General features: G+C 49.0%; 1 protein-coding gene across 3 annotated transcripts in view; it reads left to right on the top strand.

Annotated features, from left to right (window-relative positions):
* NFATC2 (nuclear factor of activated T cells 2) overlaps positions 1–25,057 on the top strand; it is a 150,553-nt gene that overhangs the window by 89,072 nt on the left and 36,424 nt on the right. For all 3 annotated transcript variants that reach the window (XM_037810989.1, XM_037810990.1, XM_037810991.1), the window contains exons 7-9: positions 15,170–15,225; positions 15,651–15,777; positions 18,144–18,833. In XM_037810989.1, the coding sequence (XP_037666917.1) occupies positions 15,170–15,225; positions 15,651–15,777; positions 18,144–18,833 (873 nt within the window). The remainder of the gene's footprint in view (positions 1–15,169; positions 15,226–15,650; positions 15,778–18,143; positions 18,834–25,057) is intronic.

The raw sequence follows: 25,057 nt of genomic DNA, 5'->3' as shown, positions 1-25,057 counted from the left end.
TGAATCCTCATGTTTAGAATGACAAATGCAAATGTTCTTATTCCTTAGTGTTGCCATAAAAGTTAAATAAATTAGTACATGTTGAGTACTTATAACAGCACGAGGCATATCATAAGCATTCAATAAACTGGCTCTTTACTATTGTTATAAATTGTGCTGCAGCTAATCTTACACTTTTAGGGGTTATCTTCTTATACGTGGATCTCTATGTGTATCTTTTTTGTTTATTTATGGCAGATTGGTAGCAGTGGAATTTGGGGTGGTTATTTTTAAGGCTTTTCCTACATGTTGCTAAATTACCTTCCAGAAATTTGCAAATTGAAACATCTGTCAATACATGTCAGTCATAGTTTCACCCTGTCCCCGAAATGCCATTTTTTTTAATTTAAAAAAAATCTCTGCTGAATTGGTACTTCTTTTTACTTTGCATTTCTTTGCTATGAGAGGTTTAACGTTTTTGTTTATTGGCCATTCATATTTTTTCTTCCATGTACCATCTGCGAAAATCCTTTGCCAATGGGGACATGGTAACAAGATAATTACCTGAAGTTGGAAAAAATCAGGCTCTGCAATTATCTGCTAGTTATGGATGTTAGACCTAGGCGTTCTTTTTTTCTGACAGACATGATTTCTGTTGGGTAATTCACAGGGGTGAGGATGTTGGCTCGATTGTTTATTTATTGTCTTCAGGACGATCCAGAAAACCTAAGGTGCAGGCTGTCCACTTGTAGGGATTGTGCACTGCACAAATCTACCTCCCCTGAAGGCTGCCATTCAAACTGGACACACCGATGATCTGTAAATGTGCTAATACCATTTCTGATAGGTGGAAGCAGAGGATCTTGGGGAAGGGCTGCTACTTCCCCGTCACACAAAGGCTCCTTTGGGAACTGATTTCTTACACGTCGATATCATGATAGGAGGCAGAATTCAAAGAGGATTAATAAAGCTGCTGCTACAGGGGGCATGAAGTCAAGGGTAGCAGTGGGGAATGGAGATATGTGGGTGAAGTTAGAGTGGTTTAGAAGGCAGGAGGAGTTGATCACTGAAGGTATGATAGGGTGCAGCACTGTAGGGAGGGTGAGGAAAGCAGACTGTGGGGCCAGCCAGTTGAGGTTCCCAGCCCAGCTCAGCCACTCACCTGCAGCATCACTTACAGAAAGTCTCCTTCATCCGTCTTCTGAAAAACAGGTCGATGGCAGTGCCTGCCTCACAAGCTGAGGTTTGAATGAGTTAAGGCAAGTAATGACTTAGCACAGGAAGGGCTCAGTAAGGGGTAGCTGCTGTGGTTATTATTTGGGAGGAGTTGAAGTATTTGTCGATTATTTTGTTTGGGTGGTGCACTGGCTCACTGGCTGAGATCTGGTACCCAGGATATCAGGGTCATCTTAAAACTCATCATCTGCTCCTCACTGGGCTTCGCACATCATCATCGGTTTAAGCACAGCTTCTGCACAGCTTGCTTTGAGTGGTCCTGCACAGCTCTGGGAAGCATAGATGAGACTTGTTCTCTCTCTGCTCAGCCTGGAGGGGCTGCCCCTGTAACAACAGGACTTTGCTGTTCAAGTGGTCCCTCTCTGTTTTTACTGAAATCTTCTTATTCACATACTTTTAATCCTGTTTTTTTAAACAACAGCAGATCATAAACCTTTATCTAGGTATTTAACTTTTGTTGAGAACCTGGTTTTAAATGGCTGCATTGTATTTCATTTAACTATCCCCCTTTTGTTGGGCATTTAGGCTCCTCCTAAATTTGTGCCATATTATAAATAAGCTCAGTGATGGACCTTTTGTACTTTTTTTTTGTCAACCAAGTTAAAAAACCCATGCCCTCAAGCCAGTCTGCTTGTGTTTGAAACCTGACTCTGCTGCTTTCTAGCTGGATGACCTTGGGCAAGTTACTTAACCTCTCTGTGCAACAGTTTCTATAAAATGAGGATGTTGATTATCCCTACCTCATGGGGTCATAATGAGATTAAAAGTTTGTACATGTCAAATACTTAGTACTTGACACATAGTAAATGCTCAATAAACATTAGCTAATACTCTTTGTTATTGTTATTTCCTGGGGTTGAGGCTTAGGTATGGTATAATAGATTCAAAGGGCATGCACATTTTAAAGCATCTTGATACATTTGATGAGAGTTTATTTTTCAAGTGGAGAACAGGCTGAAGTACTTTCACAGTAAGCATTTGATGGTTTGGGGGGAAAGACAGAGAGCAAAGCGATGTGGCTGGAGTAGAGGTGGGCTAACCCTGGGACGTAAGTTTGGAGGAGGAGGTAGGAGCCACAGCAGAGAGGTCTCTGGTGCTGGGTATGACCTTGGTTTTACTTGTATATGGGTAAGGTAATAGGGAGTCATTGAGGGTTCTTGAGCAGGGGAGTGGCATGAAATGTCAATGAGCATGAAATGTGAATGTTTTGATGCATCTCCAGTACCAGGATACAGCTGCTGTCTTCTGCTAACTTTCAGAAGAAGCATATGGCTTCCAAGTGCCTGACCGGCAGAGGGGCACATGCTTATAAAGTACATTCACCATGATCACTGACCTTCACAGTGCTGCTTTTAAAGACCTTTCTTTTTTCCTGTGAAGATTTCCCATGCATGTCGGTAGCCCTCTCAGCAGCTCCAGGCCAATGCGAGTTTAAAAGAAGTATTTGTGCTCTGATGGAAGAGCTTTTGCTTCAGTGGCCGAGCTGGCCCCTCCTGCCCCTTGGAGAGGGAAGATCTTCACGGGAGTAGATGTGGCGTTGGAAAGAGAGGGCTGTGCCTGCCGTGCAGATGCTCAGACTTAATCTCACCCTACATTTATTAGGCAAATAACTATGTTGGCCAAGTGTCTCCTGTGTTTGAAAGGCCAATGGCGATGGGGCGCGTCAGACCACGGGGCCTGAGTCTAAACGTCTCGTTCCTCACGTCCAGGGTGGCGGAGTCTCCGGAGGGGCTGACGGGACCGTGTCGGGAGGGGCCAGCCACGCTGTCCTGGAGCTCTCACCTTTGAAGCTACCCAAGGACATCAATTCAGTATTTGTTGAATGAACCATGGAACGAACAAACAGCATTTACTCTCTAGCTTCTCTTCTCTTGGTTTCAGAAGGGATTTTGCCGTTTACCTCAGGAAGAGAAGTAAACAGACAAAGCCTGTTTCAACTTTGAAATGTTGAATGTAAATAAGAGTAGTGAAAACAGCTTTCTGTCATGGCATACTGCCTGGGGGCAGGCCCTTTGCCTGCTACTTTCTGCAGATTGTCTCACCTAACCTGTCCTGCCCCCGTGGGAGGCAGTCCAGCTTGGAAAAGTCAGGGAACCCGCCCACAGATGTCCAGCACTGTCCTGTTGCCTCAGTTTCCCTCTGTAAAGTGAGATCATCACAGTCCTTCCCTCCTAGAGTTAAATGTGGAAATGAGTGGCGTGCACGTGTGGTAAGTGCTCCTTGAATGTGAGTTACTGTTTTTATGTTCCCCCAGCGTGATCAGTTTAAGTCCACGGTCAGCATTTATTCGACATGCACTGCCCTGGCTGCTCAGTCGGGCTGGGCCAGCTTTGGGAGGACATACACCACGGGGGTTGCAATTACAGGCTCTGAGCTCAGACAGCCCGGGGCCGAATCTATGCCTTGCCACTAGCTGTGTCACCCTGGGCAAGTCACTTCACCTCTCTGAGCCAATATTTCCTCCTTTGTAAAATACAGATTATGGTGGCATCTCTCTCTCTTGGGAAGTGGGAAGATTAAATGAGGTCATATGGATCAGGCTCTTAGCACATATGGATGAGGCTTTCACACATCAAAAATGCTCTTAAATGTTAGCTTCAGTTATTATCATAATTACATCTTTGTCCTTCCAAAGATGAGTAAGATTTTATCTCATGGAACCAAGAGACATTAAAAAACAAGAATAGATAATAATAAACTGTGTGCCAGGCCTTGTTCTGAGCACTTTGCATGTATTAACTAATCTGATTCTTCATGACAGCCCTATTAGGTAGACCACTAGTCTCCTGATTTTACTGATGAGAAACTGTGCACAGAGAGGTTAAGTAACTTAGTGAAGGTCCCACAGCTGGTAAATGGCAGTGCTGGGATTTGACCCTAGGCAGCCTGGCTCCAGAGTCTGGGCTGTTGATGCTTAGCTATTCTCCCCTGAAAAAGCTTAGATCTGGGTTTATAAACTTGCAGGTTAATCCTTTAGCCACTCCAAGCCACTGACTTGAGCCATTTTGTAGCAACAGGGACATTTGAATTCTTTTGTGGTTCAGTGGGGTCAAGAGGATCCACTTCAAACCCTTTAATGTCTAACTTAAGAATCCCAGGCAAATGTGGCTCCTGGGTGGATGACAAGAGACAAGTAGGGGAATCCAAGATGTCCCTGCACCCCGGAGAAGAGGTGGGCTTCCCGGGATGGGATGCCTGGCTCCCAGCAGCGCTGCCAGAGAGAGGGCTTGCCTCGCATCTGCTCTTTTGACCCCAAGAATTTGCCTCCCAGCCTGGAGCTGCCTTCCGCAGGGGGAATCCCTGTTGCTCAACTTCTTTTTTCCAAAATGCATCCTCGTTCCCATCTCCATGGACAGTTTGGCTGGCTGGGGCGCTGTGGGGTGGGGTGGAGTGGAACAGTTAAGTTTTCCAAGGAAGGGGAATCCCAGCTGGTTCTCACATTAAGGAAAGGTGACAGCCTCCTGGGCTAATCTTAGCCGCTGCGTTTGGTCATCGGCACCACCGGCTCCAATGTTCTTTTTATAGCTGTCGACTAGAATGGAATTGGCAGTTTCTACTCCAGTAGGATGACAAATTGGAGAAGGGTGGAAAAACAGTAGGAGAGGGGGCAGCGTGGTGTTCCTTAAGTTAGAAAGCCTTGGTGTTTTGGAAAATGGTATCTTATTTATAGCAGTAGTACTAATAATATTATGATATTGTTTTTATTACTATTTTAAATGATTTTCATGGCTTACAAGGGCCTGTATGATCTGGCCCCTGCCCAGCTCTGTGATCTCAGCTCTTTCAAATCTCCCCCTTGCTCACTTGGCCATAGACACATGTACCTTCTCTCTGTCCTCAAACACCCCGTACTCCTTGCTGTCTCAGGACCTCGGCTTCTGCCGTCTTTTCCCGGAGTGTCCTTCCACCTTCCCATCCTGCAGGTCTCAGCTCACAGGCCACTTCCTGAACCAGACCCCCTTGACCTTCTGCTTTGAAGTTGTTCACTCTCTCCCCAACCCTGTCACTTTCTGTCCCATCATCCCTTCCTGTTTCCTTTGCAGCACTTGGCACTCCTGAAATTATCTTGTTTGTTGATTTACTCATATATAATCCGGTCTCCAACACTAGACTCTTGGTTCCTTGGGGGCAGGGACTTGGCGTTTGCAGCATCTAGGACAGTCCCTGGCACATAGTAGGTGCTCTATAGTTGGATGAACACATCATGTCCTTTAATTGTCACACCAGGCCTGAGAGGCAGGTGGCATTATCCCATTGTACAGATGAGACAACTGAGGCTTGGGGAGGTCAAGTCAGGGGCCCCAGTAGCTGCCAGCTGGTGACACAGCTGGAATTCCGAGGCAACGTTTACCTCCAGCTCCTGAGTGATCTCTGTAGTAATAGCAAAGAGGACAAACAGAAACCAAACAGAACCAGGAGGATCTTTCCTATTTATCATTCTCAGTGGTTGCCTTTATGTGTTCTCTGAAATTTAAAAAATGTGCAACCTTCCAAGTGAAGTTCACACTGGGAAGTCCAGGCCGTTCCAAACTTTAGCTGGGAACCCTGGCCCCCAGCCACCCAGGCCTCCGGCGGAGTTGGGGGTCCCAGCAAAACACTGCAAAACAGGAAAAAATCTACGGACACAAACACAGAAGTGATGTGGCAGCGGAAATGGGGTTGCCATGGCTTTGGGAGACTCGCTGCAACTGGGCGGGATCCAATGTTTTGGAAGGTTCCTCCACATGACACAGGGTTTTGGAATTTTTCAGCTGGTAAATCCTTCTTAATTCAGGCCCCCATCCCCGGCCAAGTAACTCCTTGGCTCTCTGTGTCCTGCGGGGGTGTAGGTTGGAGAACGGCCTGCTTCAGATTACTCAGCTTTGAGACTTAAATTGTTTGAAGAAAATTTTTGTTTTGTGTTGTTGGACGATCTTCTTGGAACAGCCCGATGGCAGAGGCTCCCATCACCTGTCGAGAGAGCAAATTGATTTTTTAGAAACATGGTGTGGGTGTTGGAATTCCCTCTTTCCCACTGAGTCATCATGTCCTGATATGAGTCATTTTATTACTTGGAGGTTCCCAGAGGTTGTATTTGGAGCTTTGTTTAATAAATATAAATGCATATTCTTAAAATAATTTTTTTGCTATATTAAGTAGCTTTCCATAAATTTGTATCCTAGAAATATTGGAAGCATCTTGGAAAACACACCTCCTCCCACCTGTTTCTCTCCCTGGCTCGGTTTTGCCCGTGTGGAGTGCTCTGAAAGAGCAGTTGGTGTGTGAGCCTCTAGATTGGGCTTCCCTTTGGGAAATGTCAGACTTGAGGCTGGGCTGGGACATGACTAAGGCTCTGCAGACCTTTGCCCTCGGTGACTCAAGTCCCCAGGGTCAGTGGCCCTCTTGACCAGAGCCCACCCCACTTACGTCCGACTGGCTGTGACGCAAAGCTGCCCTCCAAAGAGAGAGGCCAGACTGCAAGGATGAAGCCTCACTGGAGTTGAAGAAAATGGCCTCATTTTCAGGGAGCTAAATATTGGCCCAAACTTCCATCCCTTTGAGTTTAAGAACAGACTTTTGAGTGAAGGTATTCTGCAGTTCATTCTGTTAGGGTGCCTTTGAAAGAGGCCACACTGAAAGAAGTTTTCTAATTAACTTGGGTTTGAGTGTTTTCACCATTAGAAATTGGTCTGGGTGGTGTTTTAGTTTTCTTGGCTGCTCAAGCAAATACCAGGCAATGGGTTGGCTTAACAAAGGGAATTTATTGGCTCATGGTTTTGAGACTAGGAAAAGTCCAAATCAAGGTGTCATCAAGGTGGTGCTTTCTTCCCGAGGATTGCCATCTGGTCCTTGGTCCTGGGCTCCGTTGTCACATGGCAATGCATATGGTAGCCTCTCCTGGCCTCCCCCTTCTCTTTCAGGTTCTGTTGACCTTCAGCTTCTTGCTTCCTTGCATATAAAGGACTCTAGTAACAGGATTAAGACCCATCCTGATTGAGTTGAGCCACACATTAACTGAAGTAATCTCATCAGAAGGCCCTACTTACAATGGGTTCACACCCACGGGAATGGATTAAGTTTAAGAACATGTCTTTTGGGGGGTACATAGCTCCAAACTACCATAGGTTGCAATTCTATGAGAATTCTAGTAATTCTCAGCAGGTCAGATTTTGGTGCATCTGGATCTTTCTCCTGCTGGGACTCCTTGGGCCTCAGTTTCCCTATCTCTAAAATGGGATTGGTAGTAGTATAGCAATAGATGTAGATCAAGGAACTGAACGTGTCAGGCACATAATAGGGGCTCAGGAAATGTCAGTTGACCTTCTTCATGCCCTCTGGGAACTCACTCTGTTTAACAAGAAGTCAGGAAGGCAGGCCCAAGTTGCTTTCTTCTCTGGGAGAAGAGTCCTTCCTGGCACTGGTGAGTTTCTCTCCTTATCTCACCCCGAGCCATCAGACTCCTAGGATCCTGGCCTGGCAGGGCTGGAGGGAGCTAGACTGATCCTGCCCTTCCCCATTTACACATGGGGAAGCTGATTCACACAGTGTGGTTGAGAGACTTCCTTGACGTGACAGAGCTTGTCAGGGACAGGGCTGGGCCTGAAACCCCAATTTCTGGTTCCCAGAGCAGCTGGCAGTAAGAAATGTGTGTGGATTATCTGTAGATGACAACTCTTCACTTAGAAAATAACCTGCTCTGGAGCGGAATGCAGAATGAGCTGGAATCCCTGGCCTCTGTGCACAGTTGACTAAGCCATTCTCTTTTAGCTTCCCTCCACTCACTCGCCCCGGTGCTTCCAAAGGTAGTCCACAGCTATTTATCAAGCACCTACTGTGTGCAGCGGCTCTGCATGGCAGACAAGGTCCCTGCTCTCAATGGGACAGTTCCAAACATGCAGATCAGCAGGGCATGTTCAGATGGTGAAAGTGCTATAAAGACCAAAACCAACTAATAGGAGAGCGTGATGGGGCCTGGGTGAGAGGCAGCCTCAAATAGAATCAGGATGGTAAAATACAGGATGCCCAGTTAAATATGACTTTCTAATAAACAACATTAAAAAAATTTTTTTAATATAAGTATGTTCCAGGGCACTGACAAGGAGTTTGGGACATACTTGTAGTAAAAGAAGATTATTTGTTTATTGGAGAGTCAAATTAATCTAGGTGTCCTGTATTTTTATTGACCAAACCTGGCAACCCTGGATAGAATGATCAGGGAGGACTTCTCTGAGGAGGTGACCTTGAACAGAGCTTGAAGGGGGAAAGGAGCTGTATGGGCTGTTGGAAAAGTGTTCCAGGAGGCAGAAGGAACCGCCCAGGGCCAAGGCCCCAGCATGGGCATGAGCTTGGGGCATGTGGGGACCCTGAAGCAGGCCTGGGTGGGGAGAGCAGCATGAACAAGGGGCAGCAGGAGACCAGACAATTCCGGAGAGGCCCTGGCGGAGGGCCCAGCTCACACTGAGCCTCGTGGGCCTGGCAAGAAGATTGGGTGTTAGTCCCAAAGCAATGGGCAGTTTTTGGAGACTTAATTTAAGCAGGGGAGAGACATGATCTGATGTACATTTTTAAAACTGTTCTGGCAATCTGTATGAAGAATGGTCTTGGGGTGGGGGTGAGTGGAAGTGGGGAGATGAGTGAGCGGCAGCAGTTGTCCAGGTTGGGGGTAACATGGCTTGGATGGAGGAACCGACGGGGCTGGAAAGACAAAGGTGAGGTTGTGGACCTCGAGCACCTTCCTCTCCAGACCTCAGTAGAGACATTTGGACAGTTTTACCATTTCCGACTGTGAAGTCCTCAGCTAAGGGGACGTTCCTGAGCGCCCCCCTCCAGCCCCCACCCTCCGCAGTCTGCTTGGCTCATTAAGCTCAGGCTTCAAGGGAATACACGTTTTTCTGCTGGTTAACAGTCGTGAAAAACAGATGAAAATGACTTCAACAATCTTTATTTAGCTAATTTTCGAAAGCAGGCCCAGGCTGTGAAGCATCATGCACAGTTTCCTAACCCAAGCCGACACTTCGATTTCCTCCCTGCTTGCCCTGTGCCCAGTGGCACGCTCGCAGCCCAAGTGAGGACAGATTGGGTTTCCTCCTCCCAAAAGCTTGCTCATTTCTCCTGTGAGCGCCGACACGATCCCATCTCTCATCGGGACTCGCTGCTGAGACTTGAAGCACCGACCCAAGGCAAACCCAGCTCTGTCCTGGCTACTCTGTTCTGTCTTGGGGCTCAAGAATTGCCTGCGAAGGGACCATTAAATAAAGCGAAATCGAGAGGCCATCCATCACCAAACGTGCTGATTACTGATGCACGTTCCACCTGCATCCCAGTAGATGTCATGTTAATTTAGCTCCCCCTTCCCCCCAATTGTTTTTCTTGCATAGTCTTTTTGGTCTTCTCTAGACTTAAAACCATTTGCCCAAAGAAGCTGGCTCCTTTCTCTTGCCCTCTGAGTAAGTCCTGGAAGGGCCTTCTTGTGCTGGCTCCCCTCTCCTGTTAACTTAGAAAGGAGGACGTTTGCCCAAGCATCTACTCTAGAGACCATGTCCTTTATTTCGTCTCAGCCCAGGGCAGTAAAAGAGCACTTGGTCTCCTTGGGCTTCCCGGAGCCCCAGGCCGACTTGGTCTGGTTGGTTTGGGTTCCGGGTCTGCGCCCTGCGTCTGGGCTCCTTCCTCATCTGCCCTAGGGGTTGTCAGCTGTTGTTGGCTGGAAAGGCTAGTCAGCAGGTTAGTGTTTTCTCTCGGTGAGACCCCAGGACTTGTGCGCTGGGGGCTGAGGGGTGCATCCTTCCCTTAGAGACCAGCCTCCTGGAGTGTGTCCCCCACGAGCTGTAAAATCGAGAAGGGATTGTCGACTTTTACTTCCTGTCGGGGCCTTGTTTGCTCAGGACTCAGTTATGAGCTTCCGTGAGGGGCAAAGGCCTGGGCACATGCCCAAAGCTGCCCTTTGGGGTTCTGGTGCCTACAGGGTGCCAGAGAAAGAAGATGGGCCCTTGACTTTGGTCTGTGGTTCAGGATTTGATTTCTCCTTCCTTTGAGGTCTTTCTCTATTTTTTTTTTTTAAAGTTGAGATTACTGTGAAAAGACCCATTTTTGAAAGGAAAGAGAATCAGGCATGGAGCTAGAGTCCCCTGTAACAGACATCGCCCCTCAAACTCCCCACAGCCTGCACCCACCGGCAGAAGTATTTATAGTTGCAGTCAGAGAATGTGGATAATTTTCTCATTAAAAAATGCTTGTCCCCCTGCAATATTAACACATAATGGAATATATGTAACAAAAGGCTAAAGAAGACTGTATAAATAATGTCATGATTAGCCGTGCTAATAATCCTCGCAGGTTGTCTGTGGAGCATCAGTCGAGTGGATTGTCATTCCGCAATCCTCAGAACAATTCTACGAGGTGGATGTCGTATGCTTATACCTGCTCTTTGGATAAGGAAACCAATGCGTAAAGCATAAAGTCTCTTATCCAGACTCACTCAGCTAATTGGTGGCGAAACAGAGATTCGGAGCCAGGTCTGTCTGCTCCAGAGCTTGGGTCTGGAGGTGACAGGGAGAAGCGGCCACTGCAGCCATGGAAGGCTCAGGGTTACAGATCGTGCCGCTCCAGTCCCGATGGCGCCCCGGGGTGGGCAGGCATTTCCTCCAGCCCCCGGGCTTCCCCCCCACCCTGTCCGCCTGTGCCCTGGGAGCTGGGAGCCGGGGCTGGGGCTGGGGAGGCTGCCTGGGCTGCTGGACGTGGCCGCCCAGCTGATTTATGGCCCACAGGCGTCCCAAGGAGGTACCGCCTTGCCTTGTGGCTGTGTTTGCTCTGGCCGGGACCCAGCGGGGAGGGTGGTGGGAGGAAGGAGGACCTCCGATGGAGTGCCATGTGGGGGCTTCTCCACAGCCTTCGGGAGGCCGTGGAACGCGCCTCGGGAGAGCCTGAGGCCCTCACAGGGTGGAGGCTCTGTGCTCCTGTAGGGCCTGCGGGGCCTGCAGTGGCCCCGATTCTGCATAAAAGGGAAGGTCAAGTCCTTTAGACGGGCGGGGGGTTCAAGAGGGAGGAAAGCGAGTCAGTTCCCTGGTGCAGGCAGACTGCCGGGGGTCCTTGGTTAGGATGGGTGGGTAGGTTCTGCAGCACAGTGGGGCACTGATGGAGATAAAAGGGGCCGGGGTGTTTTTTTTTTCTGGCCCCAGTGTTGTCTAAGCGTGAGTAAAGCTTCAGGCAAATCCCAATTGAGGGACATTCTACAGAAACCTGAGCAGTGCTCCCCAAAACATGGTAGGAGGTACCTGCTGCTTTCTTTCGAGCCCACTGGGGCCAGGCTCAGGGAGCACATGAGGGGCGTGGGTGAGTACGTGGGGAGCCCAGCACTGATCGAAGAGGCCACCATAGGCCCGGAGTGATCAGATTGGCTGAAATTTTTTTCAAGATCAAAATATGGATTTGGGAGCGAAAACTCCTCATTTTGAAGTGAGGCAGCAGCTAACTCAACATCTGCCAAGCTATGAGGAGATAGGCCTTGGGTCTCTAGGGGAGAGACCACCTGGCTGTTGACGTCTGCCTCCCTGGAGGAAGCACCGTCCTTCACTGCGCAGCCCCAGCAACTACTTAGATGGAGAATGTAGCTTCTTGCAGCGATTCTTGCTTGTAGGCTCTTCATTCTGATCAAGCTGATAAGTGTCGATAGAGAGCCTGCTCGGGGCTGAGCCCTGGAGTGCCGAGATGAGGACGAAGTGGCCTTTGAGGGTCTCCATCTCCCAAGCGATGCAGAGGCAGACACACGATTCCACTGCGAAAGAGTGTGGCGCTGGGGGCCTTCTGGGGGCCCCGAGGGGACAGAGCTTGGTCTAACACAGAAGCCTCGGCCTGGCTTCTTGGGGAGCTCCCAGAATGCTCTTTCCTCCGTGGCTCATGAACTTGGCAGAGGAGACGGTACAGACATCTGGAGCTACATAATGTCAGTGGGATAAGGAGTATGGGTGCTGGGCCAGACCGCCCCGCTTAGAGTCTGGCTCCCCCACTTCCTAGCTGTGTGACTGGGGCGAGTGACTTCACCTCTCTGGGCTCGAGTGTCCTTGCCTGTAAAATGGCGGTGATGATTAGATTTGCCTTGTAGGGTTGTTGTATGGATCAGCCCAAGCCAAACCCATGGAGGGCGTAGAGCAGGTGGTGAGCGCTCATAAGCATCTGCTGTTACTGCTACAACTAAGGAGTAAGAGCAGTGAGTGGTAGGCAAGGCTGGAGTGGAGGACAGGAGCAGGCCGTGCCAAGGCCCTGGTGGCCATGGCGGGAGCTTGGCTTGGGAAGCACTGAGGTAGGGGGAGACCCACATCAGTCTAAGTGGTGAAGGGGACCCTAGGAGGATCTCAACCATGTAGAACCTTTCTCCAGCTTCCCAGGAAGCTGGAAATCTTATTCTGCCTAATAACCTTGAGCTTGAAAGCACCTCCTTCATTAATGGATCATGCAGGTTGGTGCTTAAGGGCTGTGATTTTAGTAACTGCCCACTGCGTGCCTTTACTTTAGACACCGTCGCGGCTCTCTGAGCCTTGCGGGCTAAGCTCTAAGGGTATGCTTACACACCAGTAGTTGAAAATTTTGCAGCTGTTGGTGAGTGGAGTTTTGCTCACCAAGTAGGTAGGCCCAGCAGAGAGAGGGAAAGAGTGACATCTGGGAAGAAGGGCTCCCTCCCTTTTCCCTTGGGTCCCCCAGACCCGTATTAAAGACCCAGTGAGAACTCTTCTTCTGGTGACACCCTTCTCATCACACTGCCATTTTGCATTCTCTGTGCCACATATCCCACGTATTGGCATAGATCAAGGAAGAGAACTGGAGGTGGGAGCTTCGTGGACCCCTGTTCATTACTTCCCGATCACTTTCTGATCACTTTTCCAGGTCCTTCTTTGCTTCCTCCTAGTTATAATACTCTGAAGACGGTCCTTTCTTTTCCAAGCAAGGAAGCTCATGCTGGGTCATGAGCCAATGGAGAGAACCATGCTGTGCTGTTGCTGGAAGAAATCAGTTCTGCTGATGAGAGGCTAGGGAAGTGGGTAACAACCAAACAGCAACCTGCTGTTGTTTGTTGCCTAGGTTAGTTTCTTGCTTGACCTTCTAGCTTAGCCTTCATGTTGCAGTTAGTGAATGAGAATGCACTTTCTGACGGGGACGAGCCTCCCTGGTAGAGCTGTGCTCCCAGTTGTAGTCACCACCTGGGAAAGGGAAACGTGTTTGTTGGCTCACCTTTGACCCATCTTGACAAGGAAGTGAGACTTGTCTCTGACTAGTTCTGTCCAGAGCTTTGCACTTACCCAGGTCTCCATGACTTAAAACCAAACTCCTGATGCCCTTCCTTTGGTCCTTTCTGCTTCCTTCGGAGCAGGGTCTGATGTTAGCTTCTGGCTTTCTCTTGGCCCCAAACGGCAGCATTTGGAGTGGCTGACACTTTTGTATGTTCAAATCATGAGGTATTTACTAGGCACCTACAGGGTGGTGGAGGTCGGAGGGACAGTAATGAGCATGATTTGGTCCCTGCCCCCGGGGAGCTCACACGGCAGTGACAGCTTGTGCTTCAGTCACCTTTTCCTCTTCTCTTTTGACTCATCCCTATGTCTTCTTAAGTCATTAGAGGAATTGCACTTAGTAAGGATTTGCGAACGGAATTGTTACCAAAAGCTCTATCGTGTTCATTGCTTTTTCATTGCTAAAATCATCTAGATTGTATCAGTTTGGCAACAACACAAGACTTTGTGTTCATTACTATTTCGGGAATTATATTCTATACTAGTAAATTCAAATCATCCTTAAAATTCAGATTTGTCTGGGTGAACCTAAGAAGCAAGACTTTGGGTTCAGGTCGAACTTTCTGCAGGAAATGCTGGCAGCTGTGATTACAAAAAAAAAAAAAAAAAGTGGTGAGAGGATGGGAGATTCTTTGGCCAAATGTTTGGACATCTAGATACTGCAGCCCACCTTGGAGAGTTACTCTGCACATGAGCATATTAAAGACTCTGAGAAGTCCTGCAGTAAAGAAACCCATTTGACTTTGACTCAGCATTTTCCACATGCTCATTAGCTTGTAGAATTTTTTCCCCTTTTCATAAAACCGTTTAATATTCCTCAGAACCAGCGTTCCACCAAACACCCTGGAAACATTTGTGGAAATGATTTGTTTCGGCTGAAAACGGCCCATGGCCAGTGTAGGTGGTCAGCAAGAGAAATTTATGATTTGCAAAAGCACAGTTGTGTTTGGACAGACTTGTTGGCCCCAAATTTGGGAAATGTCACTCTGCTCCAGGGAAGGAGTTCACTATTGAGTGAAACCTTGTTATCGATCTGTGCCTGGACTCATGAGATCCGGGCTCTCAGGGACGGAGAGGCAGAGAGTGGGAAGTGAAAGGGTGGGTGTTTGTATTTCCACCTTTCCCAGTGACTCACAAGCCACAGCACCATTTAGGCCACTAAGTTCCCTCTTGACTTAGAATATTTAAGCCCCCAGTGTTCTCAGACAGTCAAGAAGATGTGTCTGAGATTGTCGGTGACCACATTGCGGGCCTCGGTGACAGTCTTGGCATATGCAGAATATTTTGGAAAAGCCTTGGTTGAACAAAATATACAATACAGTATAATGTGCAACAATCTGCTTTATTTTTTTTTTTTCAAAGAAAGAAACATGCATAGACATTCAGATTTGGAGAAAAAAGATAATGGTTTTCTCTAGATGGTGGGGTTATGTGTAGTTTCTATTTTCTTTCTTATTCTTTTGTTGCCCAGTTTTCTACTTTGAACATGTATTCCTTTGGAAAAAGAAATATATATATATATATATATATATATATATATATATATTTGTATGTAAGTATATACACACACATATACCCCCTCCTGAAATGATATAAGATGTAAACCAAGATAAGTTTAAGTTCGGGGAGGGTTTGTGTTAAATCTTTGGTTTCTAACAGGGCCTTCAAAGTCTGTCATTTCTTGCTTTTTCCAGATGGGCAGCAGATTTGGGAGATGGAAGCCACAGTGGATAAAGACAAGAGTCAGCCTGTAAGCACCCAGACAAGATGACTTCACACTGACGGACATGAGGGACACCCTTCCCTGTTCTCCCTCCCTTCTTCTCTCGTGCTCTCTTTTCTTCTCCTTTTCTTCTTTCCTTCATCAAAGTCACAGACACATTATTTTGGACCTAACGAGCACTCAGTAAATGTATATTGAATTGATGATTGAACAAAACATTTGTTGAACACCAGACCCTCTGATTTGTAACTGTGGCATCTTTGATAGAATAAGTGGCAGTTCTTCTTTCCTTGCCACTGGAAGGCTCAATTCTCCTTAAATAGAATTTCACCTGTAAACAGTGTGGAGCCTGCTAAGGCTCCCTCTGGATGGGCTGGCTGAATGTGCCTGGGGCCTGGGGTAAAAATGTAGACCTCATTGCACTGAAGCTAATGAGAACTCCTTCCTTCCAGAACATGCTGTTTGTCGAGATCCCTGAATATCGAAACAAGCACATCCGTGCGTCTGTGAAGGTGAACTTCTATGTCATCAATGGGAAAAGGAAACGAAGCCAGCCTCAGCACTTTACCTACCACCCAGGTAAGGCTTTCTCACCGAAGCCCCCTTTGTGTTAAGAGGCACCTTGGGCCTGGGGGTTAAGACACCTGAGTCTCATCCCAGCTGGGCAACCTTGGGTCGGTCACTCAACCTCTCTGAGTCTCAGTTTCCTCATCTATCAAATGGGGTTATTGAGGGCACCTTCCTTCTAAGAGTTACGGGGATGAAATGCACAGAAAGTGCTTAGCACAGTGCCCAGGAGGTAGCGAGCTGACGTAAAAAATACTAGCTGTTATTGTTATTAGTGTTTTCCTTCAGGGAGTGAGGTATCTGGTGAGTGTTAAACAGACGGTTGCTTAGCTGTTGGCTCTTGGCTCTGCCTTAGATTTAATCAAGCTGGGTGGGGTAGGAAGTGATTATACCCCCCAAACTGGCCGAATCTTTGGTTGACCACACAGTGGGTGGAAGTCCTGGGTGGAGAACCAGGCCAGGAGGGCTCATCCCCACAAGGTACTTCAGGCCCAAGAAAGGTGACACATGCCATTTTCATTCATTCTTTTGTCTAGAAAAATATGAGTGGCTGGCACTGTTCTTGGCCTGGGAACTTAGCAATGAACAAAACAGAAATCCCTGCCCATGTGGACTTGACGTTCTACTGGAGGGGATTCAGATAAAAGACAAATTGATAGTCTTGGCATGTCAGATGATGGTAAGGGCTGCAGAAAAAGGGGACAGGAACTGCCAGAGGGGGAGCAGGTGTAATATTAAATTAAAAATTCTCTGAGCTTTGCCTTTGGGAAAATAGGCTGTCGAGTTCCCAGGGCCGAGCCAGACCTACCAGCCACCTTTCCAGGAGTGGAACCTATAATTCGAGACTATCACCCAGGGTGTAATTTCCGTCCTTAGACGGTTTCGCACAGGAGCCTCTGGAATGCCAGAAGCCTTGAAGCAGAGGGACGGCTCCTCCTCTCTGGGCTTGGCTCCCGTCAAGAGCTTTGAGGGTGTCTGTGGGTTTGCATTGGCTCCTGCTCCCACTGTCCCAGGACTGATGAGATGTGCCTGCCAGGGGCAGTGGTCAGGTCGCCGAGCCCTGATGGGATCCGAAACTGTGGGAGAAAATAGTTGGGAGAGCTCTAGACCGCAGGCTTGATGGTCATTTTCAACGTAGAGATTTTCAATTACATTTTATGGTTCTGTCTGCTCTCATTTGCGGCAATGAGGCCTCCCTGGGCCCGGCCTTGGCACGCGGCTGTTGGAGAATGGCCTGAACGAGAACCCAGTCCTCCGGTTGGGCAAGGGGCTGATGTGACGGTCTTCGAATGGCATCTGGAGAAACCGTTTCTGTGGGTTGGAGTCAGATCAGCGATTTTGCTTTTGATGCTGAACATCCTTGCCTCCTCCAGCCTCCCAACACTTGGGAGCCCCCCAACTTAGTTGCAGTTCTAGCACCGATTTATTTATTCCGATGAAAAGAAAATTGATTTTTCAACTCCTGGGGCTGGTAATTCTTTAGTTAAGGATGTTGGAGAGCTATGAAGTCTGGTGAGTGGTCCTGGGCAGGGAGAGAGGAAATGTGACAACAACACTACAAGGAGTAATAATAATAATAATGGTGAAATCATCACAGTAACTGCACAACAGCGGGTACTGAGTACTTACTGTATGCCTGGCACTGTGCAAGCCCTTTGCACGCACATCCCAGTCAATCCTCCCACCAGCCCAGTGGGCGTGATCTTTATCACCAGGTAACAGATGAGAACCTGAGGCCCCAGCCAGCACCTTTCATTCCCCCCAAATACTTCAGTGCCCAGGGGAGTGCCAGTCTCCATTTGGCCTTTCCTCCTTCCAGAAAATATTTGAATGCTAGTTAAATTCCAGGTACTGTTCTGGGAACTAGGAACACAGCACTGAACAAAGTAGACAAAAACCCCAGCCTTTGGGGAGCTGACATTCTAGTGGGGGTGGGTTTCAGATTATAAATAAGCACATAAAATTTATATAATGTATTAGATGGTGATAAGTGTCATGAAAGAAAATAAGCAGGAAAAGTGGGCAGGAGCTGCCAGGGAAGAGGGTTGGGGGTGGGAGTTGGCAAGGGAGAGGCATATGTTAAACTAAAAACTCTCCTCTGAGCTCTTGCCTCGGGGAAATAGGCTGCAAATGTCCCAAGGCTGAGCTAGACCTGCCAGCCACCTTTCCAAGATTGGGAACCTACAATTCAAGATCATCACCCAGGATATTATTGCCGACCCAAGAGAGTTGCCCAGGGAGCCTCTGCCCAAGGCTAGTAAGTGACAGAGCCCCACATTTGGACTCCAGTGTCCACATTCCCTACTGTTGGCTCTCCTCCTCCTTGCACATCCACGCTCACACAATGCTACGCCCGTGTGCTTTTTCCCTTCTCTCAGTCCCAGCCATCAAGACAGAGCCCACCGATGAGTATGACCCCTCCTTGATCTGCAGCCCCACCCACGGAGGCCTGGGGAGCCAGCCTTACTACCCACAGCACCCAATGGTGGCTGAGGCCCCCTCTTGCCTTGTGCCCACCATGGCTCCCTGCCAGCAGTTCCGTTCAGGGCTCTCATCCCCCGACGCCCGCTACCAACAGCAGAACCCAGCGGCCGTCCTCTACCAGCGGAGCAAGAGCCTGAGCCCCAGCCTCCTGGGTTACCAGCAGCCGGCCCTCATGGCTGCCCCCCTGGCCCTCGCGGATGCCCACCGCTCCGTGCTGGTGCACGCCGGCGCCCAGGGCCAGGGCTCAGCCCTGCTCCACCCCTCTCCAGCCAACCAGCAGGCCTCGCCGGTCATCCACTACTCGCCCACCAACCAGCAGCTGCGCTGCGGGAGTCACCAGGAGTTCCAGCACATCATGTGCTGCGAGAATTTCGCACCCGGCTCTGCCAGGCCCGGCCAGCCTCCGGTCAGCCAAGGTCAGAGGTTAAGCCCGAGTTCTTACCCCACGGTCATTCAGCAGCAGAATGCCACAAGCCAAAGAGTCGCCAAAAACGGACCCCCAGTCAGTGACCAAAAGGAAGTATTACCCACAGGAGTGACAATTAAACAGGAGCAGAATCTGGACCAGACCTACTTGGATGATGGTAAGATGCTCATTTTTCTCATTGCCTATAAGGGGGTGCCCCAAAGACCCCACCCCCCAGAAAGTTCACTGAGCGGCCTGGGTTTATGCCTTAGCCTTGTTGGGCCCCAGTTTCCCCAGCTTTAATTTAAGGGGTGGGTGGTAACGGTTTTTGATGCTTCCCCCACCCCCACAGAAAAAGCCAATTCTGGCCATAGGAGTGTCCCCCGGTCATGAACTGGGTTAGTTTAACTGCTGCCACCCTTTTTCCAATTGCCAAATTTAGAGAGAGGATAGGGAAACAGAAAGGAAGGAAAGTCAACCTTTTATTCCTGTAAAGAAAAATTCCACTTTATAGCCCTCTTTTGTGTACTTTGGGGGTGGGGACGGGGAGACAAGGGAAGAAGAAAGCTGGTTGAAAAGTGGCTCTCTCAGAGCGGAGCATGAATGGGGGCAGGGGGGCAGGCAGGGGCTGGCGAACAGAGAAGCGCATTGATGGGGGGCAGGCAGTGGCTTCCGCTGTGGTGACGGATGGGGTGGCCGGGCCGAGGGACGGACGCAGAGAGGGCTTTGTGTGAGCCTGTAGGTGCCCCAGTGTCTTGGCGGAGGTCCCGCTGAGGGGAGGTCTCGTCAGAAGGCTGTGTCTCCCCGGCCATCCAGGGGAGGAGGTGCCAGGTGTGTTAGTGGGACTCACCTGGGCTCGGCAGGGGCAGAGGGGGCAGGGCAGGCAGGGCAGCCTTCCTCTAGGTGCTCCAGGAAAAAGAAAACAGGTGGTGGAGTTTCTTAGGAGAAGAAGGAAAACCTACACTGCTGGCAGCAATAGCATCTGATACATCCTGAAACCTCAATTATTTAGGAAAATTAACTCTCAGGAACCCAGCCAAGGAATAGGAAATAAGGCAAAAAGCTTCGAGAGAGGCAAAATAATTATAAGGACAGGTACAAAAAACTAAACGTCACACACTTCAGTGACAGGAGACTCCTTTGGTGCTTACTCAGAGACTGCTGACTTTTACTATATGCAAAGTTTTGACGAGCCATATTATGTGGGGGTTCTGTGACTTCTAGAAGTTTCCATGTCCTCTCTGTAGTAAAACTACCCAACAACCCCCCATCCCAACTCATCAAACGTGGTTCTGTGGGGCCGTTTGGTGTAGTTTCAAACGGGCCTACAAGCTTTGGTCTCAAGGTATTGCTCTGTTAATAATTGATCAGTCTAATCTTGAATAATCAAGCACAGGTTGAATTAGGGTCGCTGGGCTGTTTTTTAAAAGGGTGGGTGGGGGCAATGTGCAATTTTTCCTAGAACAATTTAGAAACAAGATGGTTAAAATGAACGTTGGGTGCTCATTTGAATGAGGGTTACGTAGAAAATTCGGTTACTGCAGAATGCCTAATGCCAGCGGATAAATGAAATGTGACTGTAGCCGGACACCCCTGTGTGTGAGAGCTTGGGGCACTGCAGCACGGATGAGGTGCTTTATGAATAATCGAACGCCTGGGCAGAGGCAGAGGCAGGGAACTTCCCCAGCTGGCTCGGTGCCTGTGTTGCTCCAGTCCTCTCCTCTGTGAGCTGTTTGCGGCAAAGACACGTGGTGAGTACCCCAGTTAGGGAGTGGGAGTGAGTCCAGTAACTGAAGGAGGCCAGTGTCTAAGCAGGCCTGAGGTCGCCACGAGTGACCTTTTAGTGTCCACTGTCATCCCAGACCCTCCGAGGCATTTGCTGTTTTATGGAGAAAGCAGCCAAATGTGGAGACCCTTTCGGTCCTCCCCAGGCATCTTTCTGAACCCAGGCAGGTTCAGAATTTTGGTAAGAGTGAACTTCTGAGAGGCAGGTATCATCAGTCCCCTCAGAGGATGTCTCAGAGAACCAAGCGGGGTGAAATCACTTTTGTTTTAGGAGCCTTTTCTTAAATATATCCTGCATAACCCCAGTTCTGTGGGATTTTAATGGGTATTCTCTGACGTGAGAGTTCTGTGGCTCAAAAAAGTAAAAAAATTCTGGATTAAATGAAGCTTTTAAAAAAATTGCTCAGTGCACAACTTCTCAGAGCCTTAACTGTGCAAGGGGATGTTATGAATCTCTAACATTAATGGGTGTGGCATATCCCAAACTTCCAGACAAGGGTGTGCATTGAACAACACCAGGGGGCACTGTCCACACTGTGTTCTATTGTATTCTATGCGATGGAGCCCCTGGGATTGTGCGACAGAGCAGGCCTGGAACTTTTCTCCCTGAGTATTTGGCAGATAGAACACGGGGGAAGTACAGAGTGCAGAAGCCAGCACTGTCCCATCCCATGTGCCATACGCAGGCTTCCAAACTCTTGCCCTTCCTGTTGCTGGGGTTGGAGTGTGTCAGGGTAGTAGAATGATTTCTACTTCTGTGACCTGCAAAAGGCAGCCACGTGGTGGCTGACCAGGTGTTTGGCATTCTCCCCAAGTCTCTCCTACCCAGACCCTCTGATGGGGAGGTCCCCACGTGGCCTGATGTACCCAGGGCTACGCCCCAAATTGCACCCACTGCTGTAGCCCCTGAGAAGATGTAAGCACAGTTTGGGCTCCCAGTTGCTGGGATTTTCAGATTCCTAACAGAGGCCTTCAGGCCTGCACGTTCAGGGACCGTTTCTAGACGCTCCGTCATTGACTCTATGGATGAGGGATTTGGACTTCTCAGTTTGTTGTTTTGTCTTTTATTTCTGGCAGATAAACTGGAAATCCCCTGGGTCATTTCTCTGCTGTCTGGTTGGGATACATCCTAAGTTGTTAAGATCCTTTTCTGTCCCTTTCATTTATTATTCAAAGGAGTTTTTCCCACAAAATACACATTTGGCTGCCCAAAGAACATGCCCAGCCCCCAGCACAATGTGCTTCCGTTGACTATGTATTTCTGATTTGCCACTTACTTGCCTTGGGATTTTGGCGAAGTAGGTGTTCCTTGAAAAACGACGTCAGAGCTTGGCTTGTGTGTTTTGAGGGTCAAGGGAAGGTTTTGCAGCTGGAAAAGGGAGGGCTCACCAGTTGACATGGGTCTCTGCTCTCCAGCACAAACCCAACAAAATCGACTTGGTCGCTGACCCACGCTTCTCTGCTGCACCCCAGGGGAGCCCCCTATGTTTGGATATCTTTTCCTGAACCTTTGCTAACGATGGGAGCGACTCGTCTGGGCATCCTTCCCGGCTCCACTTGTGGCTTCTGCTTTCACCCCTCCTCTTTCCATTGCACCCCAGCACACACACACGGTCTGCCTCAACCCTGTTCTTTCTTGGAACTGCAGAAAGCTGCTGCTACTTTCTCCACTCCCAGGACTTAAGACATTTTCAGAAAGTTTTCTTTTGAAATAATAAAATAAGTAATATTCCAGGGGGAGATGCACCCCATCTTTATGGTCTTCTACCCATCCCAACTCAGGCATGTTGTCCCAGTTCCTCTGAAATGTGTGATTTGCACACGTACTCACTTGTCTCTCTGCTCGCTTGTCTCCCCTCTGTGACTAGCCGGTGTCTTGTTCTAAATTCCAACAGCTCCTTGAGGTAGCTGGGATCCTTCTCCCTCCACTCCTCTCTTCCCCCCATCCTCCCTCCTTCCCACAAGCATTTGCTGGTTGCCTTTTCCATGCCAGGCACTGTTCTGGGCCTTAGGTGTACACTAGTGAACAGATCAAAGGCCTTGCTCCCATGGCATATTTTTGGAAAAGGAGATAATAAATAAGTAGGAGTATCTCAGACAGCACTAAAAGCTCTGAAGGGACTGAAGCAAGGTTAGGTGCTGGGATCGGGGTGGCATCCACCTTGACCAAGTGGACAGAAAGGCCTTTCTGAAGTGGTGGCATTCAGTGAGGAGCCAGCCCTGGGAAGGTATGAGGGAAGGGTGTTTCAGGAAGAAGGAACAGCAGGTGGGGAGGCCCTGAGGTCAGAGAAGTGGGCAAGGGATTGGATTTTATCTAAAGTATGATGGGCAGCTGTTGGGTTTTCAGCAGAAGTGCAGTATGGTTTGATTTATCTTTTAAAAAGACCACTCTGACTGCTGTTGGGAGAATGGGGTATATGAGGAGGCAAGAATTGGGAGCAGAGAGACTAGTTAATTTGAGGTTTTTAGGAAAAGAATGTTTTACTTTACTTTAGACAAAGGCAGATACGAAGGACTCGCATGTTCACGGCAGGATCTTGGGGCCAGGTGGTGCACTCTACAAGAGGGTCCTGGCATTAGTGCTTTCCTTTAAGTGTTCCTGGACTGTCCGAAAGCTGATGGGCACACAGGTGGTTTGTAACCACTTCCATTGTGTAACAGAAGGGTGGCCACCGCCGAGGGGCCTGTACCAGGCAGTTGGTTGGCTCAGGGCAAAGGCGATCGAGAGTGGCGCTGGGAGATGCGGCTCCAGACGTGGCTTTCCCCAGCTGCTGCAGGTGACTTGTTCTCAGCACCAGTGCTGAACTGGGCTTCCAGGGCATCGGGCCGCCGGGTTCTCACCAGCGGGTCCACCAGGGGCTTTGGGGACCAGGCCCAGGCTCAGTTGCAGATGAGAGTGCACGGGGGCAGGGATGCGGCCTGGGGCTGAGACGAGAGATCCTCAGCTCGTTCTGTCAATGACGGGGCAGGAAGGATGTGGTTTCAGCGATGGCCGGGGCCTTCGCCAGTGGCTTGTGACGCTGGCAGATGGGCGTGTGCGCGCGCATTGGGGAGAGAGAGGATTTACACATGTGGAAAAATCACAAACCAGTCTCTTTCATTTTTAAATGTGCTTCTACTCTCTTCTTCACATGAAGTAGTTAGAAATTTATTGAAACATATTAATTGACTACATTTGACTATTTCAATATATATTCAAATGTTGAAATATACGCACATACAGAAATCACTTGTGCATTGTGGGTTTCACCAAGTGGGCTGCGCATGTTATTACCGCCCGGGTGAGGTCATGGCGTCTTCACGGCACCCAGAAGCCCCCTACCCAGCGCCCCACTTCTACCCCCTCCTCAGAGGTGGCCACTTTCCTGCCTTCTAACCGCAGAGATTTGCTTTGTCTTTTTTGCACAAACAAAAATCATACAGTGGGGCACTTGTGGGTCTGGCTTCTTTCTTTCAGCAGCAGGATTGTGAGACTTGTCCGTATCATCAGGTGTTGAGGTTCATCCATTTTCACTGTCGTGGTGTGTTCCACTGAGCCGCTCTGTGTCCGTGTCGAGGGAGTTTTGAGTTGTTTGCAGTTTGAGACTATTATGAATAAAACTTCCTTTGGAGCACACATGTGCTTTTCTGTTGCGTATCTGGCCAGGAGCGGAGCCGCTGGGTCCTGAGGTGTGTGTTTGTTTCCCTTTAGCAGACGCTGCCAGGTGGTTGTCAAAGTGGTACCAATTTCTTCACCCACAGCAGTTGCACAGGGGTCATACAAAGTTGCTTTAGCACTACTCAAAGTAGCCCTATGTTTATCGTTCGTTTTCTATCTTCTGAGCACGGGGCCTGACCTCACCTCTGATCAATGTGCCTAGTTTCGAGGGTGCAGCCGGCAGATGCAGGGGGGCAAGCCGTTTGGGTGTCACCAGACTCGGGTGCCAGCCCCTGCTCACCTGGGCCGGTGTCTTCACCTCTCAGTGCCTCCGTCTTCTCACTCATGAAAACTATTCCGTTCTCTCTTACTCTTCTCCTTGCCGCCTTCTCAGCTCTCAGCTTTCACCCATCGTGTGTCCCAAAGGCATGAGGCTCTAGCTTTCAGTGCCGGCTCTGCCACTTACTGTGTGACCTTGGAAAGTTTTCTCACTTCCCTGTGCCTCAGTTTCCCCATCTATGAAATGAAGGTGATTATAGTTCCTGCCTCATAGGGCTGTGGCAAGAAAGATACGAGTTCGGACAGATAAGAAGCTTAGAGCAGCGGTTGACACAAAGTAATCCTTGATAAATGTTTGCTGTTCTTCTCATTTGTTTATGAATGTAACTGACTTCTTATAGGATGTAGTATGATTCAGATTTTTAGAGTACAGTCTTTAGAGATGGAGACCATCACTAGTTCAGCTTGTGCCCTGTCTCTTCATAGGGGTGGAGGTGGGGGGCACGGCCAAACTTCCCTTCCCAAAGCAGCCTTCCAAGGGCCTCAGATGTCCGCCTGCACCAGGAGGATGGTGCCGGGAAGTCCAATTAGCGTGTGTCCCCTGCTGCGGGTCCCCTGGTGGGGGGTGGACCAGTGGCCTACGCTCTGCTTGTTGTGCGATTGGCAGAAAGGGTCGAGGGTGTCCTCTAAAAAGGCTCTTT

The sequence above is a fragment of the Choloepus didactylus genome, chromosome 19 (assembly GCF_015220235.1).
Source record: "Choloepus didactylus isolate mChoDid1 chromosome 19, mChoDid1.pri, whole genome shotgun sequence".
NCBI classification, from domain to species: Eukaryota; Metazoa; Chordata; class Mammalia; order Pilosa; family Megalonychidae; genus Choloepus; species Choloepus didactylus.
The sequence above is the reverse complement of the archived record's forward strand: the minus strand, read 5'-3'. Positions and strand labels throughout refer to the sequence as shown.